The sequence below is a fragment of the Capra hircus genome, chromosome 8 (genome assembly GCF_001704415.2).
Source record: "Capra hircus breed San Clemente chromosome 8, ASM170441v1, whole genome shotgun sequence".
NCBI classification, from domain to species: domain Eukaryota; kingdom Metazoa; phylum Chordata; class Mammalia; order Artiodactyla; family Bovidae; genus Capra; species Capra hircus.
The window spans coordinates 6519333-6541382 of NC_030815.1; the positions used below are offsets into that span (position 1 = coordinate 6519333).

Genomic DNA, 22050 nt, shown 5'->3' on the forward strand with positions numbered 1-22050 from the left:
CTGAGTCTCAAAACTGGGCAGACTTCCAGTCTGCACCTTGGGATCTGACTGAATGTAGAAAAACCTCTCGGCAGGACGAGTCTTCCAAGGGCTCTGGCTAGACATTCTGTGGAATCTGCGGCGGAGAATCCAGGGACATGGGGGAGCCCACAGCTTTGAAGGTCCTGCCGCGGTGCTCCGAATACAAACGGTCGGCGCGAGAAGCGCGCCCCGGGAGCGGCGTCGCGCCGCAAGGACTCGGTGCTGGAGGCTGGGCTCCCGGGGTTCTCGGGTTGCATATGCTACCACCTCCTTTGCCCTTCGGAGCCCTTTCTTTGCTGGGCCGTTCTGGGTGAGCGCGGAGGAGCCGGCGGGGCTGCTCCCGGGATTTGGCGGGGGTCGCCTCTCTTCCCTGCCCTAACCGAAGCCCTGGGAAACAGGTCTGTCTTATCCTTTTAAATTTAGTGGGAGGAGGAGAGCCCTAGATGTGCCTTGCCCATGAACCCGACTGGGATATCCTTTTGATAACGTCCAAGTGGGAAGAGCTCATCCTCTCAGATAGGTTATGACTTAGGGTCCTGGACGGACCGATTCCTCTTACTGGAGCCTCTGAGCTAAGCAATCCGGTTCCTCGGAAATACTGATGAGAGGGAAGAGCTGAGGATAGTTGATGTTTTCCTTGTTTTACCTTTCCCGAGTATTTCAGGGGGAAAGAAAAAGTACTTCACTTTCTTACAGGACTGGATTTTTTCGTTACTGGGGGAAAAAAAATACTGAAATTTGGATTCTGGAATCAGGGCTGTAGCAGACTTTTTCTAAAATTATCCACAGACCTTTACACGGTTTTATATATGAACACAGCTGTCCCGCAGAGTTATATACTTGACCCTTACTCCCCCTTTCCCCCAATTTTCTTTTCTATTATTTTTAATAGATGATATCAATAGCTGTCACAAACTCTTAGTCATCAACCATAGTCCTTACAACGATCGGTTTAATTGCTTCATTCTGAACAAAAATCACTGAGTTCATTGGCATTCCATTGGGAGGTGTCATTTAATGACCTTTAGTGGCAGTGAGACTGAATTAGATTAATCGTCTTAAACTGCTATTTAATACAGTTTTCACGATGCCTCCTATAATACAGTGGGGCAGATCTAACTCGTAGCAGAGAACTCTGGAGGAAGCTAGGCAGCAATATTGAGACCATTTTAGTGATTGAATCTGTGCTACAAGCTGAGTGGTATATGCCTTGTCTTTTAATTTCTTTTTATAAGTGTTATAAAGTGAAAATGTTAAGTGACTTCTTAAGTTATTTTTCATGTCTGAAACTACTGTGTTAAAATGTGCACAATTCCTACATTGGCTTTTTGTTAATGTCTTAATTTTTAGTAATTTTCAGTTTTATAATAAACTGTAGAGCCTTCCATGAAAATGTAGAGCAGTAGCTGTAATTTTTTTCTGTAATACTCAATTTTTTTGATCCTTTAATTTTTTTCTTTCCTATTTTATCACTTATCTTCCTCACCTACAGATCCCAGCTGTACTTTTATCATACTCTTCTTCAGAATATTTATTCTACTGGTACAGAAGAGGATGTGTTCCAGGGACATACTTTGTTGTCAGAAACTCCATTAGCAGAGGTAGAAATAATGAGACATTAATATATGTTACAGGACTTAAGAGAAAGGAAAGATACTATAAGTGTTACAGAAAACAAAATTTCGTGTATCACAGAGATGGAATATACCTCAAAAAGGGTTAAAAGAAATCTGTGGAAAGAGATAAAATTTATACTAAATTAATAGAATGTCTTAGGAGAAAAGGTGCCCCTAGAAGAATTGATTAAGGTACATGGGTTTGGAGCCTTCCCAGGTGGAAGAACCCACCTGCCAAAACAGGAGAAGGTAAGAGACTCAGGTTCTATTTCTGGGTGGGGAGGATTCCCTGGAGGAAGGCATGGCAACTCACTCCAGTTTTCTTGCCTGGAGAATCCCAGGGATAGAGGAGCCTTGCAGACTACACACCGGAGTTGCAAAGAGTCGGAGGCAACTGAAGCAACTTAGCACTTGCACCTGGGTCTGGAACTTAACAAACTAAGACCTACTATATTGGCCAGTGACAACACCCAAAAATATATATATTTTTTGCAGTCAACAGCCAGATTAATTCCTATTTCATCTTTTCCAGGAAAATTAAGGCTGGTCTTGGGAAGTCATCCTTAACCACTTCCCTATGTATATATATTCCGCCAGTTATCCTGAAAGATGTTAAATAAGGTTGATCGTTCTTGGTCAATATATTGTTGAAAGTGATTTTTAGAATGACTTCCTTTTTTTTCTAGTTTTTTTGCATTTGACACACTTGAAATTTCCTCTGCTTAAAAATGTAAATGCTTAGTTGAGGTGGTTGATTGACTGGAAAATATTGACTAAAACTCACATATGAGCATTTAAAAGTATATTCGACAATGTATTCTTTACTGTGTGGATAAAGGAGGGGAGACTTGGAACAGGAAGTGAAAGTGAAAGTTGCACTGGACTCTTTGCGACCCCATGGACTTACACAGTCAATGGAATTCTCCAGGCCAGAAATACTGGAGTGGGCAGCTTTTCCCTTCTCCAGGGGATCTTCCCAATCCAGGAATCTAACCTGGGTATTCTGCATTGCAGACTATTCTTTATCAGCTGAGCTATAAGGAAAAAGATACTATGTTTAAGAGGAGGAAAGGGTACAGAATTGCGGCCAGTGGCTTAATATAGAAAGTTTACTAAATCTAGGATTTTGCACATTTGTACCCCATCTCAGGTTATATATAGATACAGGGAAGGTGTGTGGGAAGGTGATTTGTACCCTAGGCAACTGCTGAGATGTTGACCAGAGGGACATGATCATGCTGACTCTAGTTCCCCTGCTTTATGGATTGTTCTGTTTTGTTTTTAACGTCAGTGACTTCATTTGAGAGGAGCAGCATTCCCAGAGGATTCAGTACTCAAGGTATTGTTATATATTTGGACAGTTATAAATACTAGATATTTTGAAGTGTGTTACTGAGCTTTGCCTCATTGGTTATAGTTTAGAAGCCCTTTGTCTTTTTCTTGCAAAAGTTTTTAACCATTTGTTTACCTGTTTAGGTACCTCCCTTGGGAATAACCTCCTTTAGTCTAAAGAAAGCCCTGCCCCATGCAATAAAATGAGTCATTTAAAAATGTAATTCCATGATATTATTTTCTTTGAGATTTAAAAAAATGAACCATTTAAAATCTCAAATATTGTTCATATCATTTTGTGTACGTAAAAGTACGCACATATTCTGTTATTTGTATCCATTGGCCTCATACTCCTGTTTCATGGACCCTGAGTATGTTAGTATATATCACTAATAAGTTTCCCAAAATCATTGTACGACTTGACACTTTCACAGCATTGTGCTCTGTTTCAGATGCTTTGCAACCTTGCCTTTGGGTTTACTTTGTAATTTCGTAATGATTAATAAGGTTGCATATCTTTTCCATTTTTGTTGTTTTCACGTTTACTTTCCTGTTCAGATCTCTTCCTTGTTTTTCTATTGAGTTGTCTTTCTTATTACTTTGTAGGATTTTTAAAAAAAATCTTTTTGTTGGTTATATATATTGACAGTATCAGCTTCCCCTCAATGATGTATCTTTCCATTCTCCTAATGGTATCTTTCGATGAACAGAAGATAGAAAGTTTATTGTGGCTCATTTTATCAGTCTTAAGAAATCTTTTTGTACCTATAGAATCATGTATTCTATTCTGTAATCTCCAAAAAGCCTATCTGTCTTATATTTCACATTTAGATCTTTGACAAACCTGTAATTGATTGTAAAGGATATAAAGTTCCCTTTACATCAAGGAGGTCAACGTTTATGTATCCCATCTGGGTATTCAGTTGACACAGTACACTTTATTGAAAAAGAGCATCCATTCTCCAGGGCTATTCTCTATCAACTTTGTCATAAGTCTAGTGTTGATATATGCATGGTCTATTTCTGTGCATTATTCTATTTCATTGTTGTGTTGGTAGATTCTAAATTTAACTTTATAATGACTCTCCATATCCAATGGTTGAATTTTCCAATTTTAATCATCTTCACCATGGTGTTATTTCCTATTTATCTTTTGCATATCTATGCAAATTTTAGAATCAGCTTGTGAATTTCCACCTTTAAAAAACTATAGTGTGTTTTGGTGGGGCATGGGATGGAGGGAATTCCTTGAATTATGAGATCAACTTATTGAGTCTTTAAATCCTTGATCTAAATGTAGACCTCTTATTTAGGGCTTTATATCAGTAAAGTTTTCTGTTTTTTTGTTTTGTTTTGTTTGAGGTCTTACAGATCCGTTTTAAATTTATTCATACATTTATGATATTTGAGGCTAGTGAATTATTTATACATATATTTTTAAACATATTTTCTAAATTATTTGAGAAATAACAGAGAAATACAATTGATATTTGTATATTGACCTTCAGTCCAGCAACCTTGCTAAATTCATTTTATTTCTTTTGAATTTTTTCAAATACAATCTGTGAGTAGTAACATTTTTATTTTCTTCCTTTTTAGTTTTTATTTCTTTTTCTTGTTTTTTTGTACTAAGACCCATAGTACAATATTGAATAGAAATGGTAAGAGTGAATAAACTTGCTTTTTCCCCATCTCAGGAAAAAAGGTTTCAATATTTCACCTTTACATATGATGTTTACAGTAAATTTTTTGTAAATACCCTGTACATGATGGCAAGCAGTTCCCTTCTATTCCTAAGTATTGTAAATGTTGAGTTTTATCAAATGCTTATTTTACATATATTGAAATCATTATAAGACTTTTTTTCTTTATTTTTTCACATTGAGTTATGCTGATTTTTGTTGTTGTTGTTCAGATAGTTTCAGCTTTGATCTCTGGAAGCTGTTTCATTCCCTATGACATACTCCTGTCAGTGTGGGATTGGTTTCTTTGTTTTGTGTGTACTTTTTTACTTTCTAGAATGATAATAATGATAAAACGAGCCTCAGGCTCATCTTGTCTATTTCCTGCCCCAGTCTGAGAATTGGCCATTTCTCCAGGGAGCCAGCATTGCACATATTTCTGCATCTATATTAAGCTAAACCTGAGCTCACACTGATAGGTCGAACTAATCCGCAAGGCAGGGCTGATTCCAGTCGCCTCCCTTTGCCTCTCTGTAAACTCCCACTCCAGCAGTGAGAATCATACCTTCTACTATTCAGCCATCCGTTTACCTAATTGTTCAGTTCCAGCGTATATGTGTAGAAGCATCATGACTCCGATGTACATGGGAAACGACTTTATACTTAGAGTACAGTGTTTATGTGCAGTTCATTTTTCCTTTAGTCTTCTAGATGCCTCTCATTTCCAAAGTTAACTTAGCTTTCGACTTTTTCACCTTTCCCTTCTTTGAGGTTGCTTTGCACATTAACTGTTTGTGATCTTTCTTCTTACTTCTGAATCCTTGCAGCCATAATCTCTAGTTTTATTGTCTTTACAGTTTTGCCTTTTCCAGAGTGTCGTAAAATGGAAAACAAACAATATGTAGTCTTTTCAAACTTGTTTCTTTTACTTAAGTAAGTAAGTAAGTAAAGTCACTCAGTCGTGTCCGACTCTTTGTGGAGCCCACCAGGCTCCTCAGTCCATGGGATTCTCCAGGCAGGAATACTGGAATGGGTTGCCATTTCCTTCTCCAAGGGATCTTCCTGACCTAGGGATCGAACCTGGGTCTCCTGCATTGGAGGCAGATGCTTTAACCTCTGAGCCACCAGGGAAGCCTTTTACTTAGCAAGATGCATTAAGGTTCATTTCTGTCTTGGTTGCCTTTCTTTGTTGTTGAATAATATACTGTTGTATAGATGTATTAGTTTTTTTTTTTTTTTAATTCATTTGCCTATTGAAGGACATCCTAGAATCTTTTGGTTTTGGATGATTAAGAGGAAAGCTACTATGAACATTTCCATGCAGAATCTTGTATGTACATTTAAAATTTTAAATCAGTTGGGTAAATACTTACTAGCACAACTGTTGATTGTGATTGTGTGACATTTAGCTTTGTAAGAGTCTGCCAGACCATCTTCCAACATGACTATGCAGTTCGCATTCCCACCTACCAAAAATTTGAGTTCTTGTTGCTATTCTCATAGGCATTTGGTACTGTCAGTTTTTTGGATTCTAACCATTATAATAAGATATGCAGTGGTGTCATTTTTTAATGTATAATTACATAATGACGTTTGATGTTGAGCATCTTACGTGCTTATTTGCCATCTATATCTTCTTTGGGGCTTTCCAGGTGGCTCAGTGGTAAAGAATCTGCCTGCCAAGTAGGAAACGGGAGTTTGATACCTAGGTCAGGAAGATCCCATGCAGGAGGAAATGGCAACCTACTCCAGTATTCTTCCTTGGGAAATCCCATGGACAGAGGAGCCTGGCAGGCTATAGTCCATGAATTCGCAAAGAGTCGGACACACTTAAACCACCACCACCACATCTTTAATGAGACTTTCAGATACTAGGCCCATTTTTAAATAGGTTGTTTTCTTACTCTAACATTTAAGAGTTCTTTGTGTACTTTGGAAATAAGTCTTTTATCTAGTATGTATTTTATAAATATTCTATCTGTGACCTATCTGTTCATTCTCTAACAGTGTATTTTGTAGAAGTTTTAAATTTTAATGAATTCCAACTCAATATTTTGTGGGTTGTGCTGATTTTTCTAAAAACTCATTGTTAAACCTGGGGATCAGAGGTAGTTGCCTATCGGAGCAGGTTATATATGGAGGGAGGGAGTGGAAGCAGAGGAACAGTGAATCTCTAGGGTTTAGTTGCGTCTTATGTCAACCTTCAAATAATCGTTCTTATTTCAAGCCCCTGGCTGTACCCCTCAGGAAAATCAAGGACCCTCATTTCTGAACCTGTCTTGCTGTTGTTGGTTTCCTCCTAAATAGGTGGATGGGATTGATCTAACTTTGCTCTGCTAGGTTCGTTGTTAACTCATCCATCTGTTTTCCATCTTCCAAAATTTTGTCATGTGGAGTCCCCTCTGGTTTTCTTTTTCCTAATGAGTATATATGGTTGCTAATCATTTACTTTCATTTTACTGGAGTTTAGAAAAGGGAATAAAGGCAACATACATTTTAATCTGCCATACGTAATTAGCCGAATCCTGAATTTTTTTAAACTCATCTATTTTTATTTTTTAAGCAAGTCATCTGATTTACAGCTATGTAAGTTCAGAGCCCTGGGAATACCGACTAAACCTGTGCTTAATTTCTTTGTCTCCATTTCCTACTGATTTTATTATGTACCCTTTAAAAAGTAGCCAAAATAGTCATTGATAGAGATTATTTTAGGGGGATATGTCTTCCCAAATGGAACTTTGTTGTACCATAATTTAAGCATTTGCAAGAGTGTCATATGATATCAGTGGTAAAGAATCTGCATGCCAATGCAGGAGGCACAAGAGATGTGGGTTCAGCCCCTAAGTTGGGGAGCTGCCCTGGAGGAGGAAATGGCAACCTGCTCCAGTATTCTTGGCCTGGAAAGTGCTGTGGACAGAGGAGCCCATGGGCTGCAGTCCATGGGATCACAAAGAGTCAGACATGACTGAGAACACACACATGTGATATCAGACTCATTGCAAGAAGATGAACATCTGGCAGACTTACCTTTTTTCTTTTAATGAAAAAATACTGAAGGGAAAAGTACACGTGACATTCAGGAATATATAGAGGACACCAGACCAATAGGGAAGATAAATTGGGGGAAATAGCTAAAATAAATACTTCAAGTGTGTATAAGCTATGAACAAAAGAGATTAAATAAACTTCAGAAATACGAAGAGTTAAACAGTGTCTCATGGATTTCTTTTTTTTTTTTTTCAGGTGAAAAATTAGATAATTTTCAAAGCTGGAGTCGAATCAAACGTTAAATAATGGCAACAGGTGATTTAAAAAGAAGCTTACGGAACTTAGAACAAGTGCTTCGCTCGCTAAATTATCCTAGAGAGGTGGATTGTGTAGGGTAAGCTGCAATATTGAACTTCTTTGTATTATTTTCACTAATGATGTGAGGTAACATTTGACATGGGAGGAGTATCTAAATAAAAATACAGATTTTATATAGGTCTTAATTTTTTTCATCGAAGTTACTGAGATATTTTAGAAAGCAGTTAGGGGTTTGTTTCTAAGTAGGAATTAATGAAAAATTCCAACTCAAGAGATTTGAAACAGCCTTTAGAAGTAGAAGCACAATATTGTAAGTATGGTCTCTGTACAACTTTTAATCTCATGGAAGTATAATGGATTTCATTAATTCTTTAGTTTACCAGCCTCCCGCATTTAGTTGGGTGGTATTCCTTTTTGATTTGGAAGATTCTAGTTAACAGATTTCTTATGACAATTTATATCACACTTGTAGATTGTTATTAAGCTGTCTCACTTAATAGCCCCACTTTGAACCATTTGCTTTAGTTTCCATTGTCCAAATATGACTGACTTGCCTTTATAAAATAGAGCAACATATGTTTCTTCTCTAATTCTGCTAGTCTGATATACACTCCTATCATTCTTTAGCCTTTGATACCTCTTTTCCTTCCTATGTGGGGTTGCTGACTGATATTTCTCCCAGGAGAATGCAGCTTGACGTCTGGTGCTTTTATTCAATTCACTGCAGTTTCCCCCTTTCTAGAACTGCATGGAACATCTTAGAAGCTAATTAGACATTTATTCTATGAATGTATTGAGGGACAAGTTCATATTAGGTATGTGTTCAAGTAGTGAGTGAACCTGAGTTAAGCCAACTCAGTAGCATCCAAGATATTCTAATTGTGAATCAGGGAAAACTAACTAAGAGAAGGCTGCCATTGAAAGAGTAGTGAAGAGACAAGGGAAAGTTTAGCTCAGATGACTGTGATTACGACCATCATCTGTGAGAAGCAGAAGGTTATTCCTTAATCTGCTCCCATACTATGTTCCGGTCATATATTGGTTTCTCAAAATAAGGACATCTCTACTATCCAGACTTGCAGGGACTAATCAGTTTGAGTAACCACATTTTCTTCTTCTCACTTTTAAGCATTAACATTTTAAAAGGCATTTTGGATAGAAATAATTCTGAAATGTACTGATTATTCTCCTCTCTTCTGAGTATAGCATTCAAACATTTGGTTTTTCTTATTGACCTAAGCTTATCATTAAGAACAAGTTTAGATTATTTTATAATGTAGTAATGTCTGCAGGGTTTATTGACACGGGGTTGGGGGAGGTAACACTAGCTTGCTGCTTCAGATTGCTCTCCTTGGCCACACACACACACACACACACACACACACACACCTCCCCTGCCCCCCCCCCCCCATGTATTCTGGGTTTCTTTATACTTTTTCCCTTTTTAAAGTTTTATCCTGACATCTGTTGTTTTTTTGTGTTGGCTTGCCAATTTATAGTATTTGTTTTTCTTACTGTTTCTAGTCTAAGTCTATGGAAACTGGATAACCAAGATTTTTGAGATTATTTAGCAAAAGAGGTATTCATTACAGACTGACTGTTTTCTATCATCATGTTCATAAAATAGACAGATTTTTCTGTAAAAAGTACTTTTTCATGTTCTGTTTTGAACTGTCTTACAGAGAGACAGAGTTGCCAGAGCAATTTTCTCATTGAATAAATTATAATTGTACCCATAAAAATAAAAAGAGAAACAATTTATTTTTGTCCTGAAAAAACAAAATGTAATGTTATTATATTTGTTCTCTTCCTTATTTTAAAATTGGGGGCAGGATGGGGAGATTTATAGACATGTTTGAATTTTGTGGAAAGCAATCATTTGAAGTAAGTGCATTGTTACATCAGTTGAACAAATACTTGCTGTGCTTTGTTGAGAGACAGTCAGTGAAGGCACTTCTTGGTGAGAAAGATCCATGTGTGGAGACAGTTAGACAACAGTACCAGACAAGGGCATGAGGCATCAGATCCTGAACACCTGGGGAGTTGTTCTAGAGAGATCCTTGTGGGTCAGAAAGATGGCTTCATGGAAGACTTGAGATTGGATGGATTTATTCATACAGAATGAATGACACATAACTGAAGAGAAAGACATACTTGTCTAGGCTAGAAGAATCAGCATAATCTAACAAGGTAGATTCCCCTGATGTCAGGGGAAGATCGTAAACTGGTCAGCCTTGTTAGCAGTGATATCTTTTCCAGTCCTGGTATCCTCATCTGTAACTTAGAATTCATAGTATTTTTCTCTTGGAGGTTTATGATAAAGAGTAAGTGAGGTGATATGAGAATATTTGCAAAACCATAAAGCCTAGTTGCGTACGCTAAGGAGGTACATTTGCTGTATTGGTAGGAGAAAATAGACTAGATCAAGTAAGGCCAGTCTTTGGAAAATTAATAAATACTGTGATAAACAGACTGTTGGTATTGATGCTGAAGAGTTTTTGTTTCATAGTGATTTGGCTGCACTGGTTTAGAGTAGGGGGTGGGATCTGAAGGGTCTCGTGCATCCCCTAATTATTATGGCTGTTGTGTTAAATTATGAGTTTTTAACAGCTTTTTGTTGTGGAATTAAGCGTATTAAAAATCTTTTTTCTCTTTTTTCCATACAGTTTGGTAAAAGGAGATACAGCAGCCTCTCTGCCCATCATCAGCTATTCCCTTACCTCATACTCACCCTATGTAGCAGAACTTCTGGTCGACTCCAATGTTGAGCTCCTAGCAAAGAATGACTTACGCTTCATAGATACTGTCTATAAGGTATTTCGAGTTTATGAAACAATAATTCTTTTAGAAGTCATCGAATGATTTTTTTAGATCAATATTTTTATAACTCCTTACATATATAGTTGATAGTATTTTCATATGATTTATCTTATGTAAATACAGTCTCTGTTTACAGTCAAGATGCTTTTATGTTTCATACTCTAATAAATATGATGACTGGTAAACATTTATCATTGATTATCATTTGTCTATTTTATATCTGTTTTTAGTAAAATTTGGTATACTGGCAGAAGTTAGAGTGAATGTAGGTTTATTAAGTAAAATTTGTGGTTCATAGATTGTGAGTTAATTTATTAATTTAGTTGTTTGTAAGAAGGAACTGCAACTTATGTTAGAACAACTTGTGTTCCTTGAGATCTGAAACCATGTCTTATTATCTACTTTGGCATCTACACTTGTACTACATGTATCCTGGACTTAATCTCTGTTTGATTTTTCAAAGCCCTACTTTGTATCATTAATTTTATTTATGTACTGTGATTTATGTAACCTTAAAAAAATAGTAAAAGCCAATTTATCAAATCAAATCTGCTTTTTTTTTCTTTTTTAAGTAAAGAGTTTGATGAGATGGTAGCTTTTATATGTAGTCTTTGTTTAATCTTCCCTTTCTTTGCTTCTTACCTCAGAAAGCATCCGTGGCAGCCTAAAAGGACTTCTAGGAAATCTGAGGTTACAGAAGAGATTTTGGAAATTACTCTTTTAATCTGTTTCTTTCATTTTACACACGAGAAATTGAAACTGAGTAGCCTACTGACTTGTCTAAAAATTGTCATAATTTCTATAAACAAAGAGAACTATGGTTTTCTGATACCTGGTATTAGCAAGCAAAGGAGTTTTTCTAGTTCCTATGAGAATATTTGAAGCTTTTGATGATTATCTTTTCCATCTTTCTGGATGGCTATCTGGTACATTCCTAGCTACCTGTTTTCTACCTATTTCCTACTTGATCCGATCTCAGCACCCCTACAAATCTCTTTAGTGCCCTTTCTATAGTGGCCTAATCCTCTCCCATCTCTTAAAAATGGTAGTACATCCCTGGTCACTTACCATTTTAGATTTTTGAAAGAAATTGCTCCCAACCATTATGCTGGTCTATTATTTCCTCTTTACAGCTTCTTCGTGATCAGTTTAATTATAAACCAATCTTGACAAAAAAGCAGTTTATCCAGTGTGGATTTGCAGAATGGAAAATCCAAATTATATGTGATATTTTGAATTGTGTGATGAAAAAGCACAAGGAGTTGAGTAGTCTTGAGAAGGTAATTTTATTAATAGATTCTTAACTTATGTTAAGTGGCTATATTTTAATATATAAAATCAATACCTAGTCAGCAAATTAATGCACAGTACAATTACTGTGCTACTCACAGATTTGAGTGGCCTTACAATGCCAGATGTTTGCTTTAAATACAAGTCATTTGTTTTGACACATTTGTGACTTGAAGCTACTAGTCCTAAACTAATATAACAAACTAACATAACACATTTTCATCACTTTGTAGTTTTCAAAAAACATGTGGTCTCATTAGACTTGCAGTATTTGGCAAATTTCATGAAAATTTAAATGATAGAGGAATTTAATATATACATGCTACCTTCCAACATAGTTTAGAAAGAAAGAAAGAAAGAAAGTGAAGTTGCTCAGTCGTGTCCAACTCTTTGCAACCCCATGGACTGTAGCCTAACAGGCTCTTCCCTCCATGGGATTCTCCAGGCAAGAGTACTGGAATGGGTTGCCGTTTCCTTCTCTAGGGGATCTTCCCGACGCAGGGATCAAACCCGAGTCTCCTGCATTCCAGGCAGACGCTTTAAAATCTGAGCCACCAGGGAAGCACATAGTTTATGAAATCTTAATACCTTTTTTTTTCAGACTCCATCACAACAAAGAAAAAAGACCAGTTCTGCCAAGTCAGAACCTTGTTCAAGTGCTGAGAAGACATCTTCTGAACCTGTGGGCATTGATGTCACTGGCAGATATGTGACTTCAGGAAAGGTGGGACAGTACAAAGACAGTGTGTCGCGTTAAGAATTACCTGCCTGACTGATCCAACACACAAGGTTCACTTTTCTGCCTAACATCTAGAAAAACATTCTATTCAAACATTAGAGTGTAAGGATTTTTCACAATACATGTCGTGTATTTTTTGGGAACATTCCTAAAGTTAGAAGAAGAGGGTAGAAATGTACAGTTGAGCATGTTTTCTCTTTATATTCCTAATCCCAAATTCTGCCTCTTGTGATGGTGAAAATTTACTCTTAATTATGTATCTAATCTTCCTAAAGGCCTTCGCTTTAGTTCTAGATCTTGATTTATATACATTTATATTTCTGTACCAGGAGTATAGGTTAGCCAATGGTTGATAGTCCTTAAATCTATAATCTGGTTTGGGGATGGTGTTCTGAATATTTTCTGTTTGTTGGCCGATACTTTCCCTGTCCTTGTCTGCTTCAAGAAGCTGTGGCTGAATGAGTTCAATGCATTTAGGGATAGTTTTTCTATCTCCAAGGGAAAATGAAACCATAATATTATTTTATAATGGTGAATGTGCTTTCAGCTGTCTTCCGCATGGGGCAAACCCATCGAGACTGAAGGAAAGACTATCAGACAAATAATCAATGTGACATTATATACAGGATTTGAGTATATTTGAGTAAGATTCAGGGAGTTATTTTTCCCCAATTCATAATATGAGTTATATTATGAGTAAAGTATAAATAAATTCACAGATTCTGCTTATATAACTCATGAATTTATTCTGCTTATATAACTGTGAATTTATTTATACTTTACTCCATTATAAAATGTAGTGACACTTAACTATACTAAAAAGGCTCCTATGTCAGGAACTTAAAAAGAAAACTGCCTGTTCTGTCTCAGGTAATGAGGGCACTGTGAAAACAAATGTAACTGTCCTGAATCCTTTCCCAACTAGAATTTATCTAAACAGGGAATTTCTTATTCCAGATTTTTCAGATCTTCATTGTGCTTTTTTAGCACAGTATTAGGTACACTGTAAGGACTTAATGAATCTGAGTTGATATAACTGAATGCATTTTTCAATCTTCTATTTCAGTGTGGGGCTGAGAAATGATCTAAATTGTCTTAACGGAAAAAGATACAAAATTTTAAAACATTAGACTTATTTTTAATTTTCTTAAAATTTCTTTTGTTATCCATCAGAGTTTTATCAATTATATCAAAATTATCAGAAACTTGGGTAGGTATTAAAATTCTTCCAATTTAGAGAAGTTGGAGTCAGTAAGTACCCTGGTTTATATGAGAAGCTGAGTCAGTGCTAAAGCGAATTGTCTCCTTCTCCCATGCTATTTTGGAGTGCTAGTTGTAACTTCTGTGTCAATGTGTGCTGAGTTTCATTGTACATATACAGATTGTCTGTAGAAAAAGGAACTGGCAGAAGAGTCCTGCATAAATGCAGTTTCACCTAAAGCCTTCCTCTCAATGCTTTCCTTTTGTAATTGTTATTGAGGAAGGTCTGATGTTTTGTGGTTTATTTAATAGAAAAAAAACATTGTAATGAGTCCTACTCATAAAGCCAGCTCAATTATCTATATGCATGAATAGTGTGTTAACCTTTTAAAAACAACTTCCTCTTATGGACCGTCTCAAATATTTACCAAAGTATCCATTTAGAGTTTTAGCAATTTGTCAACTCTTTGCTAATCTTCTTTTATCTTAATTATAATCACTTTTCTCAACATCTTTTCCCCCAAATTGAAACCTTTTGAAACAAGTCACAGACGTTGTTGAATAGATTATTTCAATATTTTGTAAAATATAAAAACACTTTTTAAAAATCATGACCACAACTTTATCATCACATATAAAATATTAATAAATTTGTAATATTTGGTGTATGCATACATGGTAATTTATACTTCTATAAATCTTAAATGGAAAATAGGATGTTTGTTTTGAAAAATTACTATGTGTGTGTTTAAAATAATTGTGGAAGAGAACATGAAAGCATCTCTGATGTATTTTTCTCTATGCAGAAGAAAGCTGTGGTGATCCGACATCTGTACAATGAAGATGATGCTAACATTCCTGAAGATACAGTAACAGATGTTAACGAAGCATTTGATGTTTGTGACTTAAAGGCTGCTGAAATAACAATTCCTGAATTACAGGTTCCTGACATTAACTGTGAACAACAAGTAAGAATTTGGGGCTTCTTGAACCAGTATTTCTTGCTTTGATGTACATAATTATTTAAGTGTCTAACCTTTGTAACATTTCTAGTCTTTTAAACTAATGATCATGACATGTTACCATTACTTAAGAATCACTAAGTCTTACTGAATATAATTAAAAAGATATTATTTGCTCCTCATGTTTAGGGTACTAGGAGAGATGATGCAAAGATGAATAAGACATAGGGTTTCTTCAAGCTTTGCAATCTAGTGAGAGACATAGACTACTTTGTAGTGAAGGTTCTTTTCCACCTCTTCCCTATATTGATGAATGGAAAAAAATGATGCACTACAGCCCTTTCATTTTCCTTTTGGGGCCCTTGCTGTCCTTTGTGCCTTCTTTCCCTCTCTTTCCATGAGTATTATTTCTATTACTTTGTAGTCACAGACCCCTGTTAAAATGTCTGGTCATTACTGCTTCTGTTAAAACTTCTTTTTATGTCTTTTATGCCTTGTGACTTACCTCTTGTTATATAGTTGATATGTAAAAGCCACCAGATATCCATTAGGCTTATTTCCTGTTTAGAGCAATGGGAACAATCTCAGTGTACTTTCATTTGTTGGTCATTTCCTCTTAGTTTTCCTAATTATAAGAAGCTATTAGTTATAGTTTTATTTTCCTAACTGATACTATTCTATCATTTTAGGATATAAAAGTCAATCCTGAGGTTGCTGCATTACAGTCTATGCTTGCTGAATGCCAAGAAAAGCTTAAGAAACTGACTTGCATAGAGAGTAGATTAGAATCTTTGGAAGAAAAAATGAAAGGGAAAGTGATGGTGAATGAAAAAACCTGGGCTAATCTTCTGAGTCGTGTCACTCTTCTTGAAACAGAAATGCTTTTATCTAAAAAGGTATTTTCTTTCCTTTGCTTTTACAGAGTATCTCAGATATAATAAAGAACTTTTATTCATTATTATGTGTGTATTCTTCAGGATGCTAAATAAGAGACTGTTTTGGGTCTTGGGAAATATTTAGTTGGAATGAAGTCCTAGTAGGACACAGCCTGTTTGGTGGTGCCTGTTGTGACTATCGCTTTTCCCTTTATCCAGTAGGAAAATCTGATGAACTTGTATCAATTTCTGGTCGTAGTCTATCTTCTTAAAAAGTAGATTCAAGGTTTCTATCTCCTTCCACATTTGAAAGATCAATTTTATTTATTTATTTATTTTTACTTTACAATACTGTATTGGTTTTGCCATACATCAACATGAATCCACCACGGGTGTACATAAGTTCCCACTCCTGAACGCCCCTCCCACCTCCCTCCCCATACCATCCCTCTGGGTTATCCCAGTGCACTAGCCCCAAGCATCCTGTATCCTGCATCGAACCTAGACTGGCGATTTGTTTCTTATATGATATTATACATGTTTCAGTGCCATTCTCCCAAATCATCCTGCCCTCTCCCTCTCCCACAGAGTCGAAAAGTCTGTTCTGTACATCTGCGTCTCTTTTGCTGTCTCGCATACAGGGTTATCGTTACCAGAAAGATCAATTTTTATATGTAGAGATATTTATGTTTTGCTTATAAATAAAATAACAGTAAGCATATATATGTTATGCTTAGCAGTAAGAATATAAATTGAGAACATATCTTTTTATTTTATTCTAAATACTAAATTGCATTATTTCAGAATAATGAATATATAGAGTTTAATGAGATGAGTGAAGACTATGCTTCCAGTAGTGACATGGACAGTCTCAATCCAGGTGAGCTCTTGGTGTATTGGAATTGGTGATATGATTAGGAGATCTCACAAAAATGTTTTTATAGTATTTGATTATTTTAATCCCTGAAACCTTATTTTTTTAGAAATTGCAAAACTCCTAAGAAGAAAGAAAATACTGAACTTATGGACAAGTCAAGAGTTTCTAGAAAAGCCAACTTACATATAGTAGTGAAATAAATTCCAATGTACAAAATTGCAAACTTGTAGAGGCATTTTATTCTTTTATTTGCAAAGTGCTTTAGACTAATAAATGGACCTCCGTAGTTTCTCATTTAAATTTAACAATAACTTTCACCAGGAATGGCTTCCCTGGTGGCTCAGATGGTAAAGAATCTGCCTGCAATGCAGGAGACCTGGGTTTAATCCCTGGGTCAGAAGATCCCCTGGAGAAGGGCATGGCAACCCACTGTAGTATTCTTGGCTGGAAAATGCCATGGACAGAGGAGCCTGGCAGCTACAGTCCATGGGATCACAAAGAGCTGGACATGACTGAGCGCCTAACACATAATAACTTTCACATATGTGAATAATATATGTAAAAGAAAAAAAAAACACATTTGTCAGTAACCTGTAATGTGTTAAAAACCTCTTATATTTCAACAGTTCACCGATGATGATAGAATGTGAAGGACCTAGAATTGGGGCAATCGCCATGTCCCTTAACTTCTTTGGCTACTGGCATTTCCATTGTGACTGAACAGCAGGGATAAGGTTTCTAAGCTGCTTCTCAGCACTGCATACTTAGTGTACATGCCAGTTTCATTCCACAGCAACAATTTCAATATTTAGGTTATTAGGTACAGTTATTAGAGATGCTGTTTCTGGCACTAAATTTATTATAGACTACAAGTTTCAGATTTGGTAAAAGTTGGCCTTTTTTCTCTTTATTATTCATTACTCAACAAATTTCTAAGCTCAGTTCCAAGACCCTTGAGAGCAAGAACTTTATCTTATGGTCTGTCCACATAATGTCTGTATTTTTGTCCCCAGTAAATATTTACGATAGACATCAAGTTTTCATGCATTGCAAGAATACTGAATGCCTGCTATTTGCAAACATTGTCTTTGCCGAGTTCGATGTTGCCTGTTTGGGCTTAAACTTTTTAAATAACATATTGCAGCACATACTATTAACCCCTTAGTTAAACACATAACCAAGTTTAAGACCTGTGCTAGGACTCAGAGTGATGAGCAGAGAGACTACTGTCTGACATGGATTATAGATTAGGAATGAGGTGAATACTTGTCTCAAAAAATTTTTAGTCTGACCCTGATCAATTAAGAGTCAAATTTATGAAGTTTATACATTATATCTTACCTATACATGCTACCTGGAAGAAGAGGGTTTGACTTCTTTTGATGCTGAGAGTAGCAGTTCACCAATCTCATCTTAGAATCATGTTGGGTTGGGGGTGGTTTCTGTGAAGTTCATGCTGATGAGTGAGTAGAGGAATGGAGCCAACAGGCAAGAGACTGTGGCTTGATGAGAGCCTAAAGTTCTCATGTGGTAATATTCTATTCCACAATACAAAGATTGTCTGTGTAGGCTTATGGTAAACTGTGTAAAATAGTTTAAATGGGTACCTGATTTTTTCTGGGGGGGGCCTTGTTTTTGCATATGTACCATGACTAAAAATGCAGGGCTTATGGGGTTGATTGGACAGAAACTTGTCTTGTCTGTGATGTTCTATAATTGATTCAGTTGTAGGAAAGACTTGCCATCATTTTGCTGAATGAATAATATCAGGATACTGGAAAAGGAAAGTTATTCAGTTATATAGAGAAATGAATCTGTGAACCCTGAATTTTAAGCATTTTTTTCCATACATATCAACTAAGGGTAGAATGTTTCTTGATTTTTAGGAAGTATATACAATCAGTTTTAGTAATAATTGCCACTATTTTAAGAAAAGAAAATTCATGGGTCGGTAGCCTATATTTAAAAATACATTAACTTGTATATTCAGTTGATTGCTATCATGATAAAGATAATATTACTTTTCTTGATTTTTATTGGCCAGTTTTTAACATCTAGATCTTCATGTGCAGGTCATTATCCTAAAAGAATATTAAAGACTCATCTAGACCTATACCAGTAGCCATTTTATATTGAGATGTTTATTTTCCTTCCCTCTATACATAAAATTTTAGATATTTGACTCTCCCACGAAAGGAAAAGTTAATCTAAAAATTAATTTCTCCACAGATAGAAAAAGCAAAGAGGAAAGGCATGCAAATATTCCTTTATCCTTTGGTTATAGTACGGTGTCATCAAATTCAACTCCCAGAACCTCAACTGTTAATTACTGTGGTTTGAAAGAGATCTCAGAGGTAAGAAGAATCTGGCAACCACTTACATGATTTCCTTTGTAATGCCAGAAAAAGTAAGCATTAGATTTAGTTGTAGATGCCATTGGCAAGACAAATAGTGAAACTATAAATCTCAATCTCATAAAAATTCTTTGTGATAAATAAACAGTACTTAGTGTAGTGTTTTAGACTGTGTTTTATATGTTCACGGTCCATCTTGGATTATGGTTTACTTTGAGAAATTGCCTAAATTTGTTGCTTTTTAAATTAAAGGAAACAACAATGCAGAAAATGGAAAGGATGAAAAAAATGTAAGTAACCAGAAAAGGGCAACAGAGATTCATTTCTCTATAGGGAATTGTGTTGGATTACAGTATATAAAGAATGTACATGTGTGTTTCAAACCTTGAAGGCCTCTCAATCAGGTGTGGAATTTCCTTCAAGACTCCAGTGAATAATAAATCCATCTACAGTTATGTGTTTGTGAGATGAGTCACTGTTTTTGTTTCCAACAAGCGATGTAAAACATTGTTAATGAAATTAATTGCAGATTAAAGAGTGTGATGATATTTTTGGTTGATATTAATAGTTAATCAAGAAATTATCTATTTTTGATAACTAGTTTGTCAAACTTAAATTTTATGTATGTAGATGAATGGTGTGGGGACATATAAGTATTGTTAAAGTGTTGCTAGTCTTTTTCAGAAAGTTGTTGGTATGATAATACTGAATATGATACTTTCATCTAATATAAATATAAATTATGTGTATTTTTTAGAGAGAAGTTGAAATAAAATATGAAATTATGTAAGGTTATCATGCAGCCTACTACTTTAAAAAACTATATATATATTTTTTTTGAAATTTGAAATGTGCTGAAATAACTTATGCTCCACGATTTAAAGACTTAAAATTGACTCTAGTTATTTTACTTTCCCTTCTGGCCCCGGTATGCTTATTAACAGTACTTGTACCTATAAATAGGCACTGAAGTTTATTTAAGGCTCAAAAGCATAATTTCAGCAACCTAAATCCTACACCTCACTATGGATTAGTTATTTACTTAATATATTATTTATTTATTATATTTCAGGTTTGAAGAAACTGCAGAGTTACTGAAATGTCCAAATCACTAATTATAGAATTGTCTGCATGAACTTCTCTAGGACTTTGGCTACTGTACATGTTGTATATTTTAAAGAGTTCTCTATGCAATTTCAATACACTGGAATGTTCTTATTAGAATTTGAATTCCATTTGGTATATTTGCTTTTTGGTTCCATATTGAATAAATACTTAAATATTTTTGCGCTTTGATTATACTGCTTTACTGTTTTGCTATTAGGACAGCTAAGGTGCCAGTACACTTCTTTTAGAGCGTGAAGTCATTCCAGCACTATGTTTTTGTGTCGATATTTGTTGGCAGTGTGCTAAATAATATGTTTTTTAAAGTACAGGCTTGAGGACCATGGTTTACATCCTGTTGGAAACGCTCCACCTGGGACTTGCATGTTGTCCCTAGGAGGCTCTCATACCTACCATCTTGCCATCTGTACTAACGAATATGTTGTAATGAAAATTTGAAAATACTCATTGAAGTTTAAATAAATGTACAACTGTTTCATGCGCAGTCAAAAGGCAGCAGCACATTTTCGATTAATGTTGAGGAAGTCACGGCATGATTCTCCTTTTGTGTTTGGCAGCAAGTTGGACAGTTGTGAAAAATGTGTTGAGTGTTTTAGTACTCTATTCTGTAACACATTTTAAGACCAGCAGCTCAGACACAGATGGTGGCCGTTCAGTATTACAAGATACACAATGAGTATTTTTGTTTGTTTGTTTTTTTAAATGATGGGAAGTTATATTCTTTTTGAGAGAGAAAATGATCTTAGATGAACTTAAAGAAAAGTGGAATTCATTTTAAATAACTAGATGAATTGTTTTATTTACTCATATGTTTATATAATGTAATTTGATATTTGCCACATGTGAAACATTAATAGTAAGTTAAAATTCTAAGTATAAGTAACCTAAAAAATACTTTTATTATTCTAATACAGGGACATGTGGCGTCATCATACTTTAAAATTATGAACTTTTGAAGTTAGCATACAACTTTGAGTTTAGTAGTTTCAGTAAATATTTCTAGAATTAATGAATTCATTCAGCTTTATTTCTTTCATTTGCAAAAAGTTATAAACCAAGAGATTATGAAAAACCACTTTATCAATGAAACTTCTAAAAATTTAGTATCCGTAGGCATGGAATTGTAGCACCACCTTGTGGTTTATATGCTGGTATTTTATCTTTTATTAAGATGTGTGGTTTCCTGTAAAATGTAGGATCTTATTTTCCCTTTGAAAAATCAGATTCAAGTTTTAAAAAGAAATGTTTTGGAATCTTTTTTGCACAAAAGAGAAGTTATCTTCTTTTCTCATGGTCTCTTTTTCCCCTCTCTCCCCTTTATGTAGTATACACATAGACCAATTGTTATTGTTTAGGCTCTTAAGTTGTGTCCACTCCATGACCTCATGGACTGTAGCTCGCCAAGCTCCTCTGTCCATGGAATTCCCAGGCAAGAATATCGTAGTGGGTTGCCATTTCCTTCTCCAGGGGATCTTCCTGACCCAGGGATAGAACACGCGTCTCCTGCATTGGCAGGTATATTCTTTACTACTGAGCCACCAGGGAAGCCATGAATACCAATTAAAAGATTTTAAACATTTTAAATTTCCTGATATACATTAAGTGTGCCAAATATAAATTTCTATTGAAAATATAATAAAAGATGTCATATTGTCTAGTAGAATTTGGAATCCAAATTTTTTCATACTTTTATCTAACAAACTTACACAGGAATTAATGAAAACAACTCATAAGAACACCATGCATTTACACTTACAAAGAATCTTACTACTTTGACAATGTAATTTTTGGGGGAAAAGAAAGCAAATTTGACTTCATTGAAGTTATTTTTTATTCTTTAACTCTCCTGGA

At 35.4% G+C, this 22050-nt stretch overlaps 1 protein-coding gene across 9 annotated transcripts; it reads left to right on the forward strand.

Annotated features, from left to right (window-relative positions):
- Positions 155-21442, forward strand: CEP44 (centrosomal protein 44). 9 transcript variants are annotated; one of them, XM_018051820.1, is made up of 13 exons: positions 156-419; positions 1514-1622; positions 2929-2976; positions 7895-8033; positions 10624-10771; positions 11911-12057; positions 12669-12791; positions 14813-14974; positions 15658-15864; positions 16648-16723; positions 18950-19074; positions 19327-19364; positions 20147-21442. In XM_018051820.1, exons 4-13 carry the CDS (start codon positions 7945-7947, stop codon positions 20187-20189), a joined length of 1158 nt encoding a protein of 385 aa, XP_017907309.1. In that variant the 5' UTR covers positions 156-419; positions 1514-1622; positions 2929-2976; positions 7895-7944; the 3' UTR covers positions 20190-21442. The 9 variants fall into 9 exon arrangements, with proteins under 9 accessions (XP_017907317.1, XP_017907313.1, XP_017907316.1 ...); XM_018051821.1 differs by having other exon boundaries at positions 172-331; XM_018051828.1 differs by lacking the exon at positions 11911-12057 and having other exon boundaries at positions 155-419.

Excerpts from the sequence above, each read along its gene's own strand:
- CEP44 (XM_018051824.1), top strand. The coding sequence starts at position 7,945 with ATGGCAACAGGTGATTTAAAAAGAAGCTTACGGAACTTAGAACAAGTG. Across the intron at positions 8,034-10,623 it reads AGAGAGGTGGATTGTGTAGG|TTTGGTAAAAGGAGATACAG; the intron begins GTAAGCTGCAAT and ends TTTTCCATACAG. Across the intron at positions 19,365-20,146 it reads ATGGAAAGGATGAAAAAAAT|GTTTGAAGAAACTGCAGAGT; the intron begins GTAAGTAACCAG and ends ATTATATTTCAG.